General features: G+C 40.8%; 1 protein-coding gene across 4 annotated transcripts in view; it reads left to right on the top strand.

Moving 5' to 3' along the window:
• LOC131225186 (uncharacterized) overlaps positions 1 to 24,880 on the top strand; it is a 59,240-nt gene that overhangs the window by 5,753 nt on the left and 28,607 nt on the right. For all 4 annotated transcript variants that reach the window (XM_058220651.1, XM_058220649.1, XM_058220648.1 and 1 more), the window contains 2 exons: positions 23,315 to 23,346; positions 23,446 to 23,617. In XM_058220651.1, the coding sequence (XP_058076634.1) occupies positions 23,315 to 23,346; positions 23,446 to 23,617 (204 nt within the window). The remainder of the gene's footprint in view (positions 1 to 23,314; positions 23,347 to 23,445; positions 23,618 to 24,880) is intronic.

Below are 24,880 nucleotides of genomic sequence, written 5' to 3'. Positions count from 1 at the left end.
TCTGGTTTCCCTTGGTTGCCACGATCATGCAGATGCAGTTTTTCCTACAAGGAAGTTATGCCGGATGAACACAATAAGAAAAATCCAGAAATGGGATGAGTGGTCGGTGTTCGGATATGAAGAACATTGGTACCAACTTTGGAATGTTCCAATGGAATTATGGATTGGTGATATTTTCAAGGAAATTGGAGCGTGTATAGGAGAGGTGATCTCCATCGACCCTCCAACTGATTCGAGTGAAGAGCTACAATTTGCCAGATTATGAATCAGGAAGAAGAAGTTAGATCTGCCACCAAAGATGATTGTGTTGAAAATTCTAGGGTGATGGTGAAGGTGCTCCAGGACCAAGAGGATCAATTGGCAACTGAAGGCGATGATATAAGTAATCTGCTTATGGTGGAACTATGGATCGGAGTTGAAGAAGCACCGTTTCAGTACTCCCATGAACCACCAAAAGATAATATGATGCCGTGTCCCACTGCAATTAGTCTCCAAAAAGTAGTTTTAGAAGGGGTGAATGGTTCCTTAACACATGGACGAGGAAAAAAAGAAAAAGAGGCGGTGCTTCTGCATGCATTAGATTTCAGTTGCTGCGAATGTAACACCTGGCACAAACTTTGCTCCAGTATTTATTGATAGAGAATATCGGCTCTCTTCTCATGAGATGAGAAATTCTTCGACGAGAGATGCCTCTCTCCCGTGTGTGGTGGAGAGTTCTCATGCCACAAATAACTTTTTCCCCACACATGCACAGATTGATGTTACGTGTGAGTGATTAATCTCTAATGAAGCCGATTCCGAGTCCTTTTTGCCTCCAACTGAGCAACTGAAACATGGCAACGACTTTGGAAGCATCGAGGCTACCTTTTTGCAACCCCTTCTTTAACAACCTCTTCGGTCTCTCCCAGAGCTTCTGGATCCTCTTAATGTTTCTCATGGCATTCTCTCGGGTGACTGCAGTAATACAATGAAAGATCTACAAGTATCTTGAGGGCAAGAAGAATTGGTCCCATAACATACAACCTTCTTAAATCATCAGATCAGTGATCCATCCCAAATGGTGGTGTACAGTGATATTCAATAGGAGACTATCTTCGGGGGAGATGAATCAAGACCGTCAAGGCATATAACGCCAATCGATGTCAATGATAGAATCTAACATTCAGATTCAACAAAGGGCAGATGATCTAAAGAGCAGTAAAGAAACTGGGGAACCTCTAATTATGTCTCCCTTGGCAATTGAGCGCCAGTTGGCTTTGAGAGATATAGTGAATTTTAACTCTGAGATAGGAAAAGGGGCTAATTTTATTTCCGACTCTAGTCTATTGCAAAATCAGAGAGTTTTCCATGATACAAGGTATGAAGCACTCTAAGAGGGTTACAATGGAGGTTAGCCCATTTGGTGGGGGTCACTTTTGGTGATAGGCCAGAGGATTATGTCGCGCTATTTGAATTTGTGGAAGAACAGGGCAGACCCCCAACGCATATAGAGGATCTCAATCCAGTGAGTAATAGTGACAGGGTAAGAATTATAGCAGTGAACGAATATAGAACCAATCCAAAGATGGGTAAGTCAGGAATGGGCCTTCTGGGATCAACAAGTTTGCAATGAAATTAATGACCTAGAATGTAAGGGGGTTGGGGTGTCCACATAAGCGTGGGCAAATAAACGATATGTGCAAAAAATTTGAAGTACAAATAGCAGCGTTTCAGGAAACAAAGTTGGAAGTGATAGATCAGGGTGTTGTAAACTCATTGTGGTGGGGGCAGATGAAGGATTGGGCTGCATTAGATGCAGTGGGGGCAACAGGTGGTATCTTAATCGTTTGGGACACTATTAGCTGGAGAGGGAAATATTCTATTTGTCAGGCTTTTGATAGGCTTTCTTGGCAATATACGACCCATGTTGACTGAGTCTCCGATCAAAATTTTGGAGGAATTGGATGCATGTAGGAGTAGATGGGGGCTACTGATGTAGAATGATGTAAATCCAACTATGTGACTGAGATTTAATTTAAAATCAAAGGAATATATAAAAATCACCAATCTAAAGTGTGATGCACATGCAAACAACGTGAAGCCCAAGAGATGACAGGTATGATTTGAGGACAAATCACAGTCATCAGCCCTTTAACCAAACAAAACCCTCGGAAAATAGGGCCTAAGGAAGATAAAGATCTTCCAACTAGCATAGGAATAATCCGGGTTGAATAGGTGAAAGTTTGAGATCCACGCATGAGTTGGGTCCGATAATAATGGAAGATGGTCGAGGTGGCCCTTAGAATAAAGTAAAATAGAATCCAAGTGAGGACAATGAAAGATAAAATCTTATCGTTGGATTTGAAGATTCAAGGGATCTACCACCTACGATCCATCAAGCATGAAGTGGAAGAGGAAGGATCTTAGGGACGAAGGATAGAGTGGCTTCACACCCTCTAGACTTCTATCCAAAGATTTAGCCTTCACAATGATGAATGAAGAAGAAAGGAACTCTCATAAGACCTCCTCAGAATTTTTTCCAAATTCACAATAGGGTTGGACGTCCCCACCCCTCTTGCTTTATTTTATAACAAAAATTTGTTGAAATGACAATTCTACCCCTTTAGTAACAAAAAAAAAAAATACCCATTATGTCTTAAAAGGTAAAAAGTCTAATTTACCCTCCCAAAAAATATCTTATGTAGCAAATAAATGTCTATTGTTCAATCACAAAGTAAAATGTCCAAATCATCAAGTAATATAAAAGAACTAACTAACAAAAGGGTCCTACATAATCCAACCATCGGATGGCCCCATGATGGGACACAAGACAATCCAGTGGATGGACAATCATGTAAACCATGATCAATGGTGAGATGATCTCCAAATATGATCCATGCCTTCCATGCTTTTCTAATGCTCGCCGATGACCACTGGTGATCATCATTAGTCGCGTAGCCAAAGTGAAAGTGCCGATGTAGCTTGTTGACACCTACGTCTTTGATGTGTACGAAGTGGTGGTGTGATGTCTGCATTAGCTACCTTGGTGTGTGGGCAGAGATTTCAACATTGTGAAATTTACTTATGACAAATCAAACGGGGGGCACATCACTAGCAGCATGAGGAATTTTTTAGATTGGATCCAAAGGAATGAGTTGGTTAATTTACCAATGGGTGAGGTTAAATTCACATGGTCGAATTGGCAGGTGGAGGCAACACAGTCAAAGCTGGATCGGTTTCTTCTTTCACCAGAATGGGTGGAAAAATTTTTGTTGTCTTTTCAACGAGGCTTGCCTAATATCGGACCATTGCCCAGTGTTGTTGGAAATGAATGAAGAAGATTGCGGTCTTTGCCCTTTTAGATTTGAGCTTTCTTGGTTAGAAGACGAAGGCTTTGCAGATAAGGTGATTGAATGGCAGTTATCCTTCTCGATTCAGGGAGGGGCAGGCTTCGACTTGTTCTAAAAATTAAATTCTTTGAGTATAGAAATTTGCAAGTGGAAGAAAGAGGTCTTAAGGGCTTGAGAGTAGGAGACTACAAAAATTCTTCAACAACTACCAGCCTTGGACTCTAAAGAAGAAACGAAGGAGCTGTTGGAAGAGGAAAAGTCCCGATGACAAGTGTTTCGAGCAAAATATAGTGCTAGATTATGCGAGGAAGAAATCAAATGGCGTTAACGATCAAGAGCTTTGTGGTTGAAAGAGGGGGATAAACGCACAATTTTTTCATGCAATGGCAAGCGCTAGAGCGAGAGTAAACAGGATCAAGTCCCTTCTGGTGGAGGGGGAAAAGGTGGAGAGAAGAGGAAAGTTATGCGATGCAATGGCTGAATTCTATAGAAGACTTTATCGAAGGAAGAGTGGAATAGGCCGGTGCTAGACAATTGAGTTTTGACTCCCTCTCATTAGAAATAGCAGATTCCTTGGAAGAGGTTTTCACCGAGGAAGAAATCAGATGGGCAGTTTCAGATTTGGGAATTGATAAGGCCCCTAGACTAGGTGGCTTCTCAATCGCGTTTTACCAAAGGTTTTGGGAGTGAAGCAGGGCGTAATTTGTTTTATGGATGAATTCCACAAAAAAGGATTGTATTACTCCGGAGTTGGCGGCTACTTTTATAGTGGTTATTCCCAAAAAGGAAGGAGTTGAATGTCTTCGGGATTTTAGGCCAATTAGGGTTTAGGGTTTTAATTTTCAGATTACACTCATGCTGAATTTTCAGTTTTACACGTTCACTTTACCGCCCTGCTGAATTTTCAACATAATATTTGAGGGTAACGACTTGCTGAATTTTCAGATTAGTGTTTCTAGTGTGTCCAGTTTGATATCTAGGTTGGTTTTATCGTTGTTATAACATTGTCATAGGATCTATGGTGCATGACATGAAATTAAATATGGAATGCAAGAAATCAAGCTTGTGGTTATACTAATTTTAAATAGTCACAAAATTCCACATCCTACATACTATCAAACATTCAAAAAGGGGAATCTACGGGTCCAAGCCTACACAACTTTAGGGTTGGATCAAATAAAATTATAGGCTAAACAAGCCCAAAGGAGTGTAAGAATCATCCATTCTTGCAAAGGATTGTTCCCAACTCAAGATATTCACTAAGTTTCAATTTGGGGGAAAATGTAGGGTTTGAAAATTGGGGATAATTGGGATTTGGGACTCTTTAGGGTTAGAGATTTGGATGAAGGGTTTTTTTTTTTTTAAAGTCAAAAGAGAAGGAAATAGAGGAAAAGGAGAACCTAAGATGAGCCACGCACGATGGACAACAGATGGACCTGGACGCACGTGCGTGATAGGTCATCCCCACATGTGTGGGGCCCACAAAGTCGGAAACCGACTTCTAGGCTGAGATCAGCCAGGGATGGGCTGCTTCCATACCAAGTTTTGCGTTGATCCATCGCAAGGCATGTGTATAGTACTCCGCCGAAGTTTTAGCCCCTTAAATGGGCCAGAATTTGAAAATCTATTTGTGCACTGCTGTAGGAGAACTTATGAAAGTAGGTGAATCTGAAGGTGGTAGGGTTGTAGAGGGTGATGGATGTGGTACGTAAGAAGGTGGAGATGATTTGGAGCGGACGTGGCTTCGCACCACGGTAGTTAGCCCTTCGAGGAAGGGAGAGCTTCGCACCCAATTCGATTCTTCAACCCAAAGAGAGAGAGAGAGAGAGAGAGAGAGAGAGAGAAATGCAGAAATTTTTATTCATAAAATATCATTGCAATACCTACATGGGATTGCTATATTTATAAGAAATTCCTAAACCTAAAAAAGACAAAATTACCCTTGCGCCATGTGCGCACACTAATACCAAAGCTAAAGAAAATAAAATAACTAATCTAAGCAATCAAAGCCGTTCATGATGTTTCTAACAACAAAAATAGTCAAAATTCAAAATTCTAGATCATCTAAAGTAGTGGGCCACGATCATGAGATCACATGGAAGACTCGATGTGATGATCGGGTCCACTCCAATGCTCCATAACGCAGCTCCCTAATTATGAGGCCCTCCAAAGATGTCGTTGTCGATCCAAATTAAAAGTGGGGCCTGCCTCCTCGAATGCATGCGTAGAGGGGGTGTGTGCATGGTGTCCCCATCAACTCTCCCCAGCTGCGAAGGTTTCGCTACTGGTGAAACAAAGCTCCTTAACCGCTCCAAGATGTCTGGATCAAGTCTCTAAAGCTCCTCAGTGAGCCACGTACTGTCTGAAGCTGGGCGTGACTTCTACTTGACAAAGAACTTTTGAAAGCCGCTGTTTAGCGTCGATACAATCTGATGGTCTAGAATATCTTCTATCTCCTCTCTGGATGTGGGCAAGGTAGGTATAGGAGGTAGAGGCTGGGAAGATGGGTCGGGAAGAGGCCATGGGTCAAGGGAAAGATTTGGGGAACTGAGATGGTTAGGTGAAAGGCTGGACAATGTGTCAGTGGTCCCCTGAAATGAAACTAGATCCTCCACATTGAATGTGGAACTAATTCCTATGGAAGGTGGAAGATCTACAACATACACATTGAGACCGTTTCATTTTATAATTTTGAATGGTCCAGCGCTATGTGCGTGTAATTTCCGAATGGTTCCCCGAGGATACCGCTTTGGCCTGATGTGGACAATCGCCAAGTCCCCTACATTGAATTCCTTAAATCGTTTATGTTAGTCTGCAGAAAATTTGTATTGTTCATTACTAGTATTGATCTTTCGCCTGATTTCTTAATGTAATGAATGAATATAATGTGCAAAGGACTCTGCAGACTCTAATGGCCTATAGGACAGGGACATAGGGACAAGATCAATAGGCTTTCTAGGTTTATAACCAGTAGCGACTTCAAAAGGACTTAAACCTGTGGATCTATTGACAGAAATATTAAATGCAAACTCGGCGATAGGTAGTGCAGTGACCCACGTCCTGGTGTGCTCCCCCACTAAACACCTGAGCAAATTTCCTAGGCTCCTATTGACCACCTCCGTCTGACTATCAGTCTAAAGGTGGTAGGCAGAAGAAAATTGGAGCCTAGTATTCATCATATGCCATGGTGTCTTCCAAAAATAACTCATGAACCGTACGTCATGGTCAGACACTAAGGTTTTGGATAACCTATGAAGTTTGACAACCTCACTAAAGAACAATTTGGCAACATAGGATGTGTTAGAGGTCTTCGCACAAGGGATGAAGTGGGCCATTTTAGAAAAACGGTCCACGACAATAAATATGGAATCGTGTTTTCGAATAGTCTTCGGGAGCCCAAGCACGAAGTTCATATTGATGTCCTGCCAAGGGGCGAATGGAACTGGCAAAGGTGTGTATAGCCTCGTATTCTTTTTTTTCTTTTTTTTTTTTGCTTTGCCAGTTGACAAGTACGACACTGCCCTATAATTTTGGCCACGTCTTGCTTGAGGCTTGGCCAATAGAATCTATCCTCCACTAGGGTAATAGTCTTGTCTCGACCAAAATGACCTACGACCCCTCCTGAATGTAACTCACAGACAAGAAAATCGCGGAGGGAGGTGCGAGGTATGCACAAACGGTCACTCCTAAATAAATATCCGTGCAATATTAAATTCTCATTGCTAGTTCCTGACGGACTCTCTAACAATGATGCGTACACAACTCCAAAATCTGGGCACTCAAAATAATCGTCTCTGACATGCTCGAGCCCCGTGACTCCAACACTTATGGAATTAAGTAATGCAACTCGACGACTCAACGCGTTGGAAGGCTTATTCTCTATACCGGTCTTGTACTTGAGCACAAAAGTGTACTTTTGAAGGAACTGGACCCACTTGGCATGCCTAGGGTTTAGTTTCTTCTGAGAGTTCAGAAATCTCAAGGCCTCGTGATATGAGAACAAGACGAATTCTTGTGGCAATTAGTGTTCGAGTTGTCGGTATCGCTACAAGTTTCGCTGGGCAGAGATAAAGATATAATATCGTTATCGCCATATCGCCGATAACCGGAAATGCAAGGAAAATGGGGGAAACATGGAGAAAATGGTGGAATTTTTCAGTGAAACTTTCAGAACATGCCTGAATACACATATTTACATATTGAGGAATAAAAAAATTACAAAAAGAATGCATTAAATAATAAGTTTCCATTTAATAGGGGCCAAAAGGATGTCCAAAGCTCAAGTGGACCACATGATGGATGGATTGGATCTCTTCTCAATTTGCCATGCTGGTACATATTGTGCCATTTGAGCTCCTTAATGTACACAAATTACAGATGGAAGTGTATAGATCCAGTTGATCTTAACTGTTTGATTTCACCCATTGAATTTGTACTTTTGACCACTTTTCAGATTTTATTTTATTTTTCTTTTAGTTTGTAATTGTATGGTGTCCCATGATTCAGTGATCCAAACTGTTTATATGATGGGCCTCAGCACCGATGCTTCATGCACCAAAACTCTCCCACATCAAAATTTATGTGAACCCCAAAAAGGTTTCAATGGCAGGGAGTTCAATCCTCCACTGCTTTTTACAGTGTGGTCCACTTGATTTTTGGATCTGTCTTATTTTTTGGATCAAGACTTACGACGAGCTCACCAAGTGGAAGGACGGTTTGGATATAAGTCATACCTTATGATGGGACCCACGGAACTTGGTGGCGTCAACACACTGGTTTGTGGTACACCAGCCAATCCACTTCGGAAGCGGATTGCGTACCGAGTAACTCAGTACGCTAGGTGTACTGAATAAACTCTGTGGGGCCCACCGTCATTCATGCACGGTATCAATTCCGTCCATCCGTTTTATCATATAAATTTATATCTTTAAACCAAATATTAAGAATATCCAAATCTCAAGTGGAACACACCATCGGAAACAGTGTGAATTGAATTCTACCGTTGAAAAGTTCTTGGTGGCCACATAAGTTATACATCAAGATGATATTTGTGTTTTCCTTTTCTCCATATCTTTTTGATGTCATTAACAGTTTGGATGAAAAATAAACATTATTGGGAGCCTTAGAAAGGTTTCAACGGTGGAGATCAATACTTCCACTGTTTCCTGTGGCATGGTCTACTTGAGCTTTTGATATACTTCAATTTTGGCCTCAACCCCTAAAATGATTTGTAAAAATGTATGGACTGTGTGGATAAACCGCATGAATTCACAGTGGGCCCAACAGAGTTTACTTAGTACCATAAGAGGGTACTGAGAAACTCAGTACACAATCCAATTTCATCCGAGTTCGGGATCTCACTGTATCCCACGCGCGCGGAGGATCCGATGGCCACTAAAAGGCCACTGTGATGTATGAAATTTATCCGCATCGTCCATTCATTTCTTCATGTTATTTTAAAATATTATTCAACAAATATATAACATCTAAATCTCAAATGGGCCACACGGTGGTAATTAAATTAATACCGTTGAAAAATTCTTAGGGGCCACAAAAGTTTTAGATCAAGATTATATATATTTTTTTTCACTCCATCCAGGTGTATATGAATATATCAAGGGGTTGGATGTAAAATAGACAATACAGTGGGCCCTAGGAAGGTTTCAACGGTGGGCGTCCTTAGCATCGTTGCTTCTTATGGTGGTCCACTTAAGCCTTTGATATGCTTTATTTTTGGTCCAGTACTCTAGAATGATATGAAAAGATGGATGGACGGTGTGGATAAGATTCATTCATACATCACGGTGGTCCCTCAGTGGCCCTTGGATCCTTCCCCTGTACCGAGCTTCGAACGGACCGGGTGGTACCTGATTTGCGCGCCCATCCGCTGCGGAAATGGATTGGCTACTACCACTGGCCAATGGTTGGTGGTCGGTGCTTTGTGGGCCCCACAACAATGTATGTGTTTCATCCATGTCGTCTATCTATTTTTATAGATCATTTTATGATATAAAAAAAAATAAAAAATGAGGTATATACTAATCTCAATTGGACCACATTACAGGAAACAATGTTGAATGAACTTAGACCATTAAAATTTTTTTGGGGGCCATTAAAGTTTTGGATCAAGCTGATCTTTGTTTTTTTCCCTTCATCTGGGTCTGTATGGCCTAATTAACAGATTGGATGTCAAATAAATAGTACAGTGAGCCTTAGGAGGATTTAAATGGTGGATATCCAATCACTATTATTTTCCTGTGGTGTGGTTCACCTGAGATTCGTATCCCTCTCGATTTTGGGATAAAGCCCTAAAATGATCCGTAAAAATGGAAGAATAGAATGGATAAAATACAGACATCATGGTGGGGCCTAGAAAGGTTTCAACGGTTGAAATCATTATACCCACCATTTCGTATGGTATGATCCACTTGATCTTTGGATTTGCTTCAATTTTGGGCTCAACCCTTTAAAGTGGATGGAAAAACAGATGGACGGCGTAGATAGACCACATACATTCAAGGTGGGCCCAACTGAGTTTAGTCAGTACGATAAGAGCGTACTCGGTAACCGATTTCCTACGAAAACCTTAGAAAAGGCCTGTGCGACTACGAGAGGGTTTTTCGATGGAGGGAAACCCCCCCCCCCAAAAAAAAAAAAAAACCCTAAAGAGGGTTTTGCGGGGAGATGGTGAGATACGAAGGGTTTTGCGGGAGATTTCAAATCCCTAAATCTGTACCGGTTCTATCGATTGAGATTCGAGAAGCTCCTCCTGTTCCGACTTCCGATTAACCAGGTACGTAAATCACTCTGAATTTTTTACCCCAATTTTTACATATTCACTCAATTTCAGCCCTGATATTCAGATTTTTCTTCCGATTTATTCACGCAACCCCGATAATATCGCCCGCATTTCGATAATATCGCCCATATCAAAAAAATCGCCGATATTTCGCCGATAACTGGGAGAGAAATGAAAAAAGGGGTTTTCGGTGTCGCAGGGCTAGCGACATCGATAATATCGTCGATATTATCGAATTTTCGCCAACAATTTGAGTACTGGTGGCAAAAGATATTGACGCCAATGGCACAATGACTGTACTACCACATAGAATTCTTTGTTATAGGTGGACTATTTTTACTTCGCCTCATTCAGTTTCTCACTAAAAAAGGCGACAGGGTGCCCTTCCTGACTAAGTACTCCTTTGTTGTTGCTTTAGTCCACTCAAAGGGACCGGATTTCATACATTCAGTAATGAGCGCCATGATATAACTAAAGTTTTGAATAAATCTTCGATAAAACATCGCAAACTCGTGAAAACTGCGAACCTCATGAATGTTTATGGGAGTAGGCCATTCAACAATGGCCTGTGTCTTTTCATAATCAACCTTCATGGCTTCTGCTAAAACGACGAACCCCAGAAAAACCACACTAGAACTCGTGAAGGTACACCTCTTCAAATTAATGTAGAGTTTATCATGGCGTAATACTCTCGTCACATGGCGAAGATAGTCCAAATGGTCTTCTCGTGAATGACTATAGATGAGGATATCGTTGGAGTATACGATGACAAATTTGCCAATGGATGGCCGTAGAATTTACGTCATCATTCTTTAAGCTGAAAGGCATGACTAGCCATTCATATAATTCATCCTTTGTCTTGAAAGCAAATTTTCATTTGTCTCTAAGACAAATTCTTATTTGGTGGTACTTGCTTTGCAAATCAATTTTTAAAAAGATTGGAGTATTCACCAACATATCCAACATGTCATCTAGGTGTGGAATGGGAAAGTGGTACTTTACCGTTATCTTGTTGATGGCACGACTATCAACACACATACCCCAGCTGCCATCCTTCTTTGGTGTGAACAATGCCGGCATGACATACGGGTTGAGGCTCTCACGAATGAAACCCTTTGTTAGCAATTCCTTTACCTATCGACAAAGCTCTGCATGCTTTGTCGGGTTCATTCGATATATTGGAAGATTTGATAATGACACTCTAGGTACCAAATCAATCACATGCTGAATGTCACACATGGGTGGAAGCTCACTTGGTAGTTCATCAATAGCCGAATCCTAAAATTGGGACAGAATGTCCAGAATCTCAGGTGGTTAAATAACAACATTACCAACTGGATTGGTCTTACATCTTACCAGAGCATACATGATTCCCAATTCAAGACTTTCTTCCACGAATCGGGCCATACTCAACACTATGGAAGTCAGCTTTGCCTCTTCAAATTCGTCATCCTTCATAGGGTTAAGAGTAATGGGCTTTCCTTTGTACATAAAGCTATATGTGTTCTTTCAACCCTTATGAGTTACATCTCTATTGTATATCCACGGGCGCTCCTGTAATATATGTGTGACCTTCATTGGGATGATGTCACACCAAAGTGTTTCTTTGTAATGACCCAGAGAGAAGTAACTACGCACCTTTTAGTTACAGGGATGAACGTGTCATTCACACACAATCTTGAATGGCTTGGGATGCGTTTGAGGTTTCAGTTTCAACTTGTCCACCGTGCTTTGTAAGGTCACTTTCATGCTACTGCCTCCATCAATAATGACTTTGACAACCTTTCCACCACGTGATACTCGTTTAGGGAAAATATTGGTTCTTAACCATTCTTCTTGGGCCTCCTCTTTGGGTGTCGTCAGAATCCTTATGACAACTAATGATAACTTGTTTTTGGACCGTTATTGGACCATTACGGGGCCATTATGCATACAAATTTTTTTTTTTTTTGGGGGGGGGGGGGGGGGGGGGGTTAGGGGGGATCCCGCCGATACGTAAATGATACTGCACACCCTGGTTGGAAGAGGATGTAAACAATTTTTTTTTATTTTTTTTATTTTTTCATATGATTAGGGTTCGAAGGGTTTGGGGGAAAAACAAAAGGAAAAGGTATGGTTTAGGGTTTGGTGATTTTTGTGAAGGAAAAAAGGGAAAGAAAAGAGAATGGAAGATGAAGGATTGAGGAAGGGGAAAGATGAAAGGTTGGATTGAGATGAGAAAATTACCTTCTTTCAGTTTCCTAAGAGCAGAACTTGCTCTGATACCAATTTAATGCAAACCTCAAAAGGAGAAGCAAATAGATCAAAGAAAAGAATAAAGAGATCGCGGGAAAAAACCCAACAATTCTCTAGCTGAATGCTAGAGACCACGAATGTAAGACTATGAGCAAACTCAATAGTTCTCTAGTATTGAATTAGCGATCACTTCCTCCCCTTCAACAACTACCATAGAGAAATATGAGAATTACTCAAAGAAATTATCAATTAACTTGTCTTATTCCATAGGCCATAGGCCTTATTTATAATCAATCCTTACAATACATAATAAAAGCTATGGAATCTAAAGATAGAATTTCTAGCTAGTCAAGATTTGAGAAAATAGGAAACTACCTTAATAAGAAAGCATTGCAATTAAGAAAGCACCTAAATAAGAAAAAAAAAATAATCTAAAATTACCTCTTGCCTAATATAAAGATACAAAAGAATAAGGAAATTTCCTAAGGTAGAGATTTGAAAGAGGAAAGTAGTGATGGGCTAAAAAGGGAAAATGGTCCTTTTCTTGTATACACGTGCGGAGGGTGCACATGTGAGATGTGGGTTGATGGCATCTTGGCCCAATCTTGGACTCCTATTGATTGTGGTTTGCCTCTTCAATTTCTCATGTGAATTGGTCTGAGACTAATAAATATGCTTGTTCTATTAACTTTTGCGCATGCATTATTGCAATGATGGGATTTCATTACCTACAAGTAGATTGCATGACCACTTGTAACTCAAAATTGGTGTTCATAATTGCTCTCTTAATTTTTGGTAGTTGTTACTAGAGCTATTGTGAATTTAAGAAACGAGGCTGGGTCATCAGGTCAATTCATTGAATATTGATTCATTGGTCAACCAAGTTGTGTATGAGTTCTCAATTCTGGCTACCATTTAAGCTGACGGCAAACTACTAGGGGAAAGAGAGCATCAGATGATGATGATGTGAGAAATAGAATGCATGACTACTTGTAACTCAAAATCAGTGTTCATAATTGATGCAGGGCATGAAAATTAAATATGTTATGCAAGATTTTAGGCTTTAGATCATACTAATTTTAAAACAATCACAAAAAAATTCCACATCCCACATAAAGTCAAGCATTCAACAAGGGGAATATACGAGGGTTCAAGCCTACACATGTTAGGGCTGAATCAATTAAAATTATATACCAAACAATGCTCAAAGGAGAGTAGAATCATCCACACATACAAAGGATTATTTCCCAATCCAAGGGGTTAACATGTTTCAAATCGGGAAAACCTAGGGTTTGCAAAAGTGGAATAGAACTTGGGATTTAGGATTATCTAGGGTTAGGGTTAGGGAAATAAGGTGAGAGAGGAGTGAAATAGAGGAGAGAGATAAACCTGGGATGATCAACACATGTGGATAGTAGCTGGGTCCAGATGCACGTGCGTGGGATCCTGCTCGCACGTGTGTGGGGCCCACAAACCCCAAAAAAAAGGTTAGCTTAGGTCTAGTCGGCCAGGGGTGGGCCACCCACACACCAAGTTTCAGGTTGATTCGACGTCTGGTTTGCGCACAGTGCTTCGCCGAAGTTTCAGCCCTACCGCAGGGCCCGATTTTGCAAATCTGTTGTAGAGGAAGGATCGGCTGCAACAAGAGGTGGATTTGAAGTGTGGACGGCTGTGGGAGATGATAAATATTGATGGTAGGGGATGGGGGCGATTTGAGATGGGTTTGTCTTCGCACCACGGTAGCTAGCCCTTCGAAGTTTTGCACCCAATTGGATTTTTCCAACTCAGAGAATTAGAGAAGTAGGAAAATGCAGAATTTTATTCATAATATTCAATGAGAAAAAACCTACAAGGGGTTGCCTATTTATAAGAAAAACTTAAACATCAAAAGTTGCGCCACGTGCACACCCTCTTACTTAGAGATGAAGTAACAAAAATAACAACTAATCAAAGTAATCCAAACCGTCCATGATATTTCTAATAACAATAATAAGCAAAAGTCAAAGTTCTAAATCATCTAGAGTAGTTGGCCACGATCATGAGAGTGGAATCCACATGATGATCGGGTCCATTCCAATGAACCAAAACACAGTCCTCTAAATAGGAGGCCCTCCATGGATGTCGTCATCAATCCAGATCGATGGTGGGGCCCTCCTCCTTGCGTACGTGCGTTGGGGGGGGAGTACGTGTGCGCGAGATGTCCCCATCAACTCTCCCCGGCTGCGAAGATTTCGCCACTGGCGAAACAAAACTCCTGAACCGCTCCAAGATGTCGCGATCAACTCATTGAACCTGCTCCTCAGTGAGCCACGTATTATTTGAAGCTGGGCGTGACTTCCACTTTAACCAAGTACTTTTGAAACCCATCGTCCGACGTTGATACTAGCTGATAGTCCAGAGTATTCTTTCTCTTCTCTGGGTGTGGGGAGGGAAGGTATGAGAGGTAGAGGCTGGGAAGACGGGTCAGGAAGAGGCCATGGATCAAAGGAAAGGTCTGGGGAATCAGGATAGTTTTTTTTTTTCCAGACTCGTCATCAGTCTTTGACATCACTGAGAGAATCAGCATGGTTAGGCGAAAGGTTGGACAATGAATCAGAGGTCTCCTGAAAAGCAACTAGATCCTCCACATTGAATGTGGAACTAATTCCCATGGAAGGTGGAAGATCTACCACATACGCATTGAGACCGTTTCATTTTATAATTTTGAATGGTCCAGCGCTACGCGCGTGTAATTTACAAACGGCTCCCTGAGGGTACCGCTCTGGCTTGATGCAGACCATCACAGAGTCCGCTACATTGAATTCCTTGAAACATTTATGTTGGTCTACAGAAGGTTTGTAATGTTCATTACTAGCAATGATCTTTCGCCTGATTCTTGATGCAATGAATGTATGTGATGCACAAAAGACTCTGCAGACTTTGATGGCCTATGGGACAGGGGCATAGGGACAAGATCAATAGGCTTCCTAGGTTTATATGTCCCAAACTGAATATGAATAACATCACACCAAAGCGTATCTTTATATGATCCAAACTGAATAAGAACAAGACAATGGTGCGAGATTGGAATGGAAGTTTCATCAACCCAAGATGCTCTATAGGGTCGAGGATGTGCTTCAAGTTTCAAGCCCAGATGGCTCACAATGCCAGTTGATGCCACGTTGGTACAACTATCGCTATCCACTATTATCTTGCAGCTCTTATCACCACATTTTGTGTAAGTATCGGAGATCGTGTTGCGGCTCCAATCGTCGGTATTCTTTGTTTTTACAAAGGCGCAACACATAACTGCAAAGGTCGCGGACTGTTGCGCTCCCTCTTCCTCATCACTAGGGGTTTCTGCTGGCTCATATTCTTCCTCCTCACTGTCACTTTCTAGGGGCACTGCTTCTACCTGCCCTTCAATAAGGAACACCTTAGTTCCCTCTTTCGTGCCACACTGGTGGGCAAAGTGACCAAACCCCTAACATTTAAAACACCTAGTCGCATCGCTTCTGCGCGAGCTAGATCCAACAATCTCTTTACCCTTATCATCCTTGGGCCTAGACTGAGAACTACTGGAAGGCTTGTACTGATATTTAGTGCTAGGTTTATCCCCAGAAGGGTTGGCCTTAGCGCCAGAATCACGAGACTCAAATCGCCTTCCCACAGATGCTTTGAGGTATTGCTCGACCTCAACACTACTTGATACATCTATTCAAGAGTGTCTCTGTCCTTGGCGAGCAATTCTCTTCTAATGTCAAAATGGAGGCCCGTCTTAAATCGAGCAAGAGTGAGTACGGGATCCTCATCAACTTCACACCGGGTCAAGTACTCTTCGAACTTCTCAATGTATTCCGCCACATTCAGGAAACCTTGTCGAAGAGATTGCCATTCCTCAACCAACTTCAAGTGATAAGAGAAAGGGAGGTACTTCTCCTTACGACATTTCCCCCCAATGAACTATTGGGGGCTCCCTCGACCTTTCTTTCTTTCGCTCTACAGTAGCCCAAAACCTCTTAGCTTGGCCCATAAGTTTCATCTTGGCGAATTGGACCCGACGAACATCCGGCATGTCATACCACTCAAAATAGTGATCCATATCCGCCAACCAATCTAGAAAAGCCTTAGGGTCCAAGTGGCCATCAAATGTAGGGGCCTCTACTCTAACTCTCTTGAGGAGTTGCGCATCTGGGTCATAATGATCATAATGCCACTCGTGGTGTGGGTGCACGGGTATGCGCCCATGACCAATTCCTTGGCCACCTCCATTCCTTGGTATATCCTCCTGACCACCTGCTTGAGATGGGGCATCTTCCCCAATGGTGGGGTTTGCCCGGGCAGAGGTCTCTAATTGGGTAACACGCACATTAAGTTGTTCAAAGCGTTGGTCAATATGTTGTTCCAACCGCCTACCCAAAGACTCAAATTGCCAAGTTATATTGTTCATTGATTCTTGCAATTGCTCTATGTTTAGTGTAGGGTGCAAGCCAAAACCACGACCAGTATGCGTGGGCATACAACTACTCACTCAAGTCAAAGACCCTCTAGCACAACTACATGGGCCTAAATGGGACAAAATGATTCTATACGACTCTATATGAGGGAAACTACACAATGCTACTAAAATTCTAGCAACAAAACCGCCTAAATAGTCTGTTAACAGAAAATTCAGCCACGAAATTTGGGAATTTTTTGACAAAAAAAATAATTTAGCAGCTCATACTGTGAATTATGAGTCCTAAACAGCCCTATATGATGAAATTTAATGCAAAATAAATGGGAATAGACTAAACCCTAAACATGCAACGCAATCCCCTATGAAAAAACTTGGCTCTGATACCAAATTTGATGCAGGGCATGAAAATTAAATATTTTATACAAGATTTCAGGCTTTAGATCATATAATTTTAAAACAATTACAAAAAAATTCCACATCCCACATAAAGTCAAGCATTCAATAAGGGGAATCTACAAGGGTCCAAGCCTACACATGTTAGGGCTGAATCAATTAAAATTATAGACCAAACAATGCTTAAAGGAGAGTAGAATCATCCACACAAAGGATTATTTCCCAATCCAAGGGATTCACATGTTTCAAATTGGGAAAACCTAGGGTTTGCAAAGGTGGAATAGAACTTGGGATTTAGGATTAGCTAGGGTTAGGGATAGGGAAATAAGGTGAGAGAGGAGCGAAATAAAGGAAAGAGACAGACCTGGGATGATCCACACCTGTGGACAACAGCTGGGTCCAGACGCACGTGCGTGGGATCCTGCCCGCACGTGTGTGGGGCCCACGAACCCAAAAAAAGTCAGCTTGGGTCTGGTCGGCCACGGGTGGGCCACCCACACACTAAGTTTCAGGTCGATCCGACGTCCGGTCTACGCACAGTGATCTGCCGAAGTTTTAGCTCTCTTGTAAGGCCTGATTCTGCAAATCTGTTGTAGAGGAAGGATCGGCTACAACAAGAGGTGGATTGGAAGCGTGGACGGATGTGAGAGATAATGAATATTGATGGTAGGGGATGAGGGCGATTTGAGATCGGTTTGGCTTCGCACTGCGGTAGTTAGCCCTTCGAAGAAGGGAGGGTTTTGCACCCAATTGGATTTCCACAACTCAGAGAATTAGAGAAGCAGGAAAATGCAGAATTTTATTCATAATCTTCAATGAGAAAAAATCTATAAGGGGTTGTCTATTTATAAGAAAAACCTGTACCTCAAAAGCCATGCCATGTGCGCACCCTATTTCTTAAAGATGAAGTAACAAAAATAACAACTAATCAAAGCAATCTAAACCGTCCATGATATTCCTAATAACAATAATAAGCAAAACTCAAAGTATTAGATCATCTAGAGTAGTGGGCCACAATCATGAGATCCAATGGTGGGATCCACATGACGATCGGGTCCACTCCAAGGAACCAAAACACAGTCCTCCAACTAGGAGGCCTTCCATGGATGTCGTCATCGATCCAGATCGATGGTGGGGCCCTCCTCCTTGCGTACGTGCGTAAGGGGGGGGGGTACGTGTGCGCGAGATGTCCCCATCAATAATTGTTCTCTTATTTTTCATAGTTATTACTAGAGGTACTGAGGATTTAAGAAACTAGGGTGGGTCATCAGGTCAATTCACTGAATACTGATTCCAGTGTTCGAGTTGTCGGCGATATTATCGAAATATCGCCGATAATATCGGTATCGCTAGTCTTGCGATACCAAAACCCCATTATTTCGTTTCTCTTCGGATTATCTACGAAATATCGCAGATATCGGTGAAAAATCTGTGATATCGGCGAAAATCTTGGATTATCGCCGATAATATCGAGATTTTCGCACTGTAGCTACCAACCACGATCCGTATCATGGGAAAACTGTGGCTAACAACCCGTAAATCGAATAAATAGGTAAGAAAACCCTTCTTTCAAAAAATCGGAAAAAAGAAAACCCTTCTTTCGGAAAAAATATCGGAATCGAGAAGGTCGCCTACTTGTTGATCGGATCGGAAGTCAGATCTCGGAAGAACGCATTGATCAACAGCGCCGGGTGCCATTCCGTTCGGATTTTCAGGTATGAAAATCCCCTTTCTGCATCAATCCTCTTTCAAAAATCTCATTTCTTCGGCGGAGATCTCTCTTCCACGAAATTTTAGGGGGTTTTTTTTTTTTTTTCGTAAAGAAAAACCCGTAATAGATATCGGGATTTTTTTTATTTTCTTTTCTTAAAGAAATACCTGCCTGATGAGGCATGCGCACCTACGCACCTACGCACATGCGCACCTTTGTACACGTGTCATGGTAGTGTAATCCGGACGGTCCATGTGATGCAGAATCACATGAAACCTCGTAGGGACAAATTTCATACTGATCTAAAACTCTGGTGGGCTATAGAAAAGAGAAATGCAAATCAATAGATGACACATTTTTCTTCTTTCATGGCCCACCAAAGTTTTGGATCAAAGTAAAAGTTCGGTCTTACAGGTTTCATGGGGTGTTGCATCACGTGGACCATTCAGATTTTGGACTCCCATCATGTATGATGGCCCACCAAAAAGTTCGCACCAGTTACGTACGAACTGGTTTGCAGTGAGCGTATATCAACGGATTACGTGGAAAACAATCCGCGTGTGTATAAAGGCAGCCCGACCACCGCATGTAAGGCCCACCATGATTTATTTATTTTATCCACTCCGTCCATACATGTTAACAGATAATTTTAAGCCTTTAGAAAAAAAAATTTGAGGCATATCCAATGTTCAAATGGACAACACCATAAGAAACAGTTGAATTGAATGTCTACCGTTGAAAAATATTTGGAGGGCCACAAAAGTTTTGGATCAATCTTATATTTGTGTTTTCCCTTCATCCATGTTTGTATGATCTTATGAATAGGTTGGATGAAAAATAAACATCACTGTGGGGCCTATAAAGGTTTCAATGGTGGAAATCATTATCCCCACTGTTTACAGTGGTATGATCTACTTAGTCTTTGGATATGAATTAATTTTGGGCTCAACCCCTTAAATTAGATGGAAAAACGGATGGACGGCATGGATATACCACATACATTCAAGGTGGGCCCAAATGAGTGGGTAATTATGTTTAAACAGTGGTCACTGAATCTCCACTATTTCCTCTCGTGCGGCTGCCCTGAGTTTTGGATCCACATGATTTTTTGTCTGATGTCCTAAAATGATCTAAAAAAACGAATGAACGGGGTGGATTTTTTAGAAACATTATGGTGGGCCCCACAACATCCCAGAGCAATAAAGAACCCCCCGACGCGGATTAGCTGCTGGCGTAGGGAGACTTGCTACCGAGGTGACGTCCCCAAGTTCTGTAGGCCCCACCATGATGTATGTGTTGTATCAACACCGTCCATCTATTTTTCTAGACCATTTTTGGGTATGAGACCAAAAATGAGGTATATCTAAATGCCACGGAAGTGGGACAGTGACGCCCACCATTAAAAACTTCTAAGTGCCATGAAAGTTTTAGATCAAGCTAATATTCGTGTTTTCCCTTCTTTCGTGTCATTTTTAACTTTTGAACGGGTTGGATTTCAAATAACATGATGCCGGGCCTTAGGATAGTTTCAATTATGGGAATCACTCTTCAACTGTTTTCTGTGGTGGGGTCCACTACAGATTTTTATCTACCTCATCCTTTCGCTCATGCCCTAAAATGATATCTCAAAATGGATGGACGGTGTGGATACAACACATACATCGTAGTGGGGCCTACAGAACATGGTGACGTCACTTCAGTAGCCGACCGCTACTCAACCTGTCAGTATCTAAGCCGCGTCCGCGCGGATCGGAAACGGATTGGCTATTCCCCTGCCACCAGCCATTGCTCTGTGGGCCCCACCATGATGTATATGTTTCATCCATACCGTTCATCTATTTTTATAGATAATTTTACGGTATGAGACCAAAAATGAGGTATATCCCAATCTTAAGTGGACCAATTACAGGAAACAATGTTGAATGAACATTGACCATTTAAAACTTTTTGGGGCCCATAAAACTTTTTGGGGCCCATCCAATGAACGTCTCACCTCTTGTTTTTACTGTAAACATGTCTTTGATAGTATATCAGATCCATGAAAATGGTGGGACACACCACAATGATCACCTAGTCTGAAGATTGGGATGAACCGATTTTTGGGTGGGCCACAACTTCAAAATCAATGGGCAGCTGATGGAATACTTAGTGTACATGTGTGCCAGCCAAAAGAGTGGATCGACCTGATTTTCATTCCAATTGATCATCATGGTGTGGTCCACTTGTGGCACGTAACCAATTTTGTACAATTGTGACGCTTTTGCTAGAAAGAAATCATTGTATCAGAAAATAACATCCAGGCAGGCCCTGGTTCAGTTGAATGGGGATAATTTCTTTAAATTTCTACTCTACTCCTATTTTTGGGTCATAAATAGACATCTCCAAAAATGATATTTTGCTGATTGGGTCAATGCATGCTTTTGGCCCCCATTAAATGGAAACTTTTAATTTAATGTATTCTTTTTTGCAAATTTGGTATTTTAATTTAAAAATGGAACTCATTCCTGAATATGTAAATATATGTATTTAGGCATGTCCTGAAGTTTCACTGAAAAATTCCACCATTTTCTCCATGTTTCCCCCTTTTTCCCTGCATTTCCGGTTATTGGCGATATTATCGGCGATAACGATATTATATCTTTATCTCCAGCCAGCGAAACTTGTAGCGACATCGACAACTCGAACGCTGACTGATTCATTGGTCAACCAAGTTGTGTATGAGTTCTCCATTTTGGCTACCATTTAAGCTGACCCCAAACTGCTAGGGGAAAGAAAGCATCAAATGATGATGAGGTGACAATTAGCTATTGTACTGGTATGCATTTGCAAAGCAACACCCACACCCACACCCACCCCCACATATCATGTGCTTGTCTTATATAGTTTTCCCTTAAGTTTCATAGGCATTTGTGATGACCACTCAGCTTTCTAGAGGCACACACATCTCCACTTTATCCACAAAACTCTAATTCTGTTAGAGCATCCTCATTAATCTCCTAATTCTTTTGATAATAGAGCCAAAGTTACCAAACAAATCGCTTAAAGGAATATTTTGTTTTTTGTCTATCTATATTAACTAAAGCCTTGCCTATATGAAAGTTTCCACTAAAGTTGCATTTCAAATTCTATCTTGTTTCTACTAATTTTTAAGCCTATGTACTCTAGAGACTTCCTACAGCCATCATTAGCATTGGCTCCCTTTCTAGTCTCATCGACCAACACATCACCATCCATAAATAACACAGGAAACATCCTCACCCTGGATACTGGAAGTGAATTTGTATATAACAATATGGAAGAAGGTAAAAGGCTAAATGCAGACCCTGATGAAGACCCTTTGCTACTAGGAACTCGTTAGTATCACCACAAGCTGTCTCATTGTTGTAATGACACCCTCATGTATCTCTTCACTAATGTTGATGTATCCTCAGGGGAGCCCTTTCCTCCTCACCACCCATCATATAACCTCCCCACGTACTCTATTATATGCTTCTCTATATCTTTGGAAACTGTGTACAGATTCTTCCACTCTTCTTTATGCTTTTTAGTTTTTAATCAATTGTCTAGTAGAAAATAATTTTGATTGTTTACTCCCTAGCATGAAGCCAAACCAACTTTCTGTTATCCTTATTTCTTGTCTTGGTCTTTATTCTACTGCAGAAACTTAATAGCGTGGCTCATAATTTGGATCCCCCAAAACTTTTCAACTTGTGCATCTACTTTCTTTCTTTTAAATAAGTATTGGGATGTTTCTCCTCCACTCAATTGGTATTTTCTCCATCAGTAAAACTCTACTGAAAAGACTACCTAATCAAACTAATCCACTTTCAATTGTATCTTCCACGATTGTAAGATATATATATATATATATATATATATATTAGTATCATCATCATTGGAGCCTTGTCTCAACTATATGAGGTGGGCTTTATTGATCCTATTCAACCAATCATTGTCATCTAAGGTCCTATACTCGCTAAGTGAACAGGCCTTCATATCATTTCTTACCACTTCAATCCAAGTTATTTTAGGCCTTCCTCTCATCCTCTTTTCAGGTCTTTCCACCCTAACCAATGTTCTGATTGTTGCATGAGCCATCTTCGGTCTTTGTTGCACATGGACCATATCAATATGTTGCACATCATTTGTCTCTTTTTGGTACTACTCCCAGGCTTGCTCATATGAGATCATTCTTAATTCTACCTTTCCTAGTCTTCTTGGCTTCATTGATGGTTTTATATCTATTTTCAATATGCGTTGGGTTTGTGGCTTATTTTCAGTACGAATTTAATTGTATTGAAACACACCCACTTTACATGATGCCTATTGTGTGATTTCCCTTGGCAAGTATGTTGCTTGTATATTCTGGGGAATGATGTTTATTTCTTGTCTTGTCTTCTACCTTGCAGGTCAAAATTCAGTGCCTTTCCCCAAGACCAAGGTTAAAATTATATTCCAATTGTAGAATAGGAGGTTTTCTATTCGTATGTTAGAATTTAGAATTTTGCTTTCATTTTGACTATTTGCTCCTATTATTCAGGGATGAAAAGAAGTCAAAGGAAACAACCTCCCACCTGGAAGATACGAATATGGAATACGATGACATGGACAACAAATCAGATGGATCTGATAACATGTTCAATAAGAGTTCTGGATCTTCCTCTGGTAACCATTTAGGTGGTAATTCTCATCCAGGAGAAATAGGGATCAGGGTGAGATTATCTTTCATGCTCCTAATATCACTGCATGTTTCATATTTGGCAAGAACAGACGTCTGTAGAATAATGAAGTGCTCATTTCTTTTATCTATCTGTATTGTTCCTTTAAGAGAGTTGAGCAAATTGGTATTTGCAGAGATATTTCTTGACGTTTGCTTGAATACATCCCGACGTCTTGCACTATGATACATTGGGAATTTAGCCTTTGAATCTGGGTCGACTTCCAGTGATCCAAACTGTATATATGACAAGTCTCACTTCGCATAGTGGAAAGACAACAAGTAAAATATCTCAATTGGAGAGCCCAATCACATTTTTATTTTACATATATATATATATATATATATATATATATATATATATATATATATATATATATATAAATTTTGGGCATCCCTCATACAAGCGGAGCCCTATCAAGTAACTCTATCTCTCTCAGTTTTTTTTTTTTTTTTTTTGGGGGGGGGGGGGTGCATCCCTCATCCCTAGGCGCACACATATCAAAGGTTTGTGTCATTGAAAAATGCCCAATGCATCTTATAGTAATATGTCGGAATATATTTGAGCAAACCTCATATTTCTTATATTTGACATGGTTAAAAGTGTTGCGTTCTATATTGCTTTTCTATACTTGTTGAGTTGTAATTAAACGGTGCAAGGAATTTCTCTTTTGATTGAACCTTCAAACATTTGGCATTTGGATTAAAGCATTCAAACCTGCCAGTAAACTTCTGATTCCAAAGAACACACTTTAGACTAATTAAATGAAATACATAGAAATGGCTTAAATGTTTGTAAAAATAAAGCAAGGAGTTTTGGCATGAAACAGAGGCACTTTTGACAAACTAAGTCCACACATCTCCTTATACTATATATATATATATATATATATATATATCACTAAATGAAATCGCATAAATATCAGCATGACAGAGATGTTCATGAAAAATAAGCAATGAGGTATGACAGAAAAGAAGGAATTGTAAGAATCAGCCTGCAAAAGGTCAGCTGGTATGATGAAAAGTGGACATGCAAAGGAAGTTATTGTTTTGAAGTATCTGCCCATTTTGCAAAATTATTCAACTGCATCTTTCTTATTTGTAGTGAGTCCTTTGCTACCCTAATAAAGGTAGTTAATGGTCTGTGATAGCTTCGATCAAGGTTGATGCTTCTACATCTCATGGTCCATGATGGGGATTTGTTTGAAGCAAAATTTTGGAGCATTTTTTCAGTCTATCTGACGTTCCAGTTATAGTA

Source organism: Magnolia sinica, chromosome 14 (assembly GCF_029962835.1).
Source record: "Magnolia sinica isolate HGM2019 chromosome 14, MsV1, whole genome shotgun sequence".
In the NCBI taxonomy this organism is placed as follows: domain Eukaryota; kingdom Viridiplantae; phylum Streptophyta; class Magnoliopsida; order Magnoliales; family Magnoliaceae; genus Magnolia; species Magnolia sinica.
The sequence above is the reverse complement of the archived record's forward strand: the minus strand, read 5'-3'. Positions and strand labels throughout refer to the sequence as shown.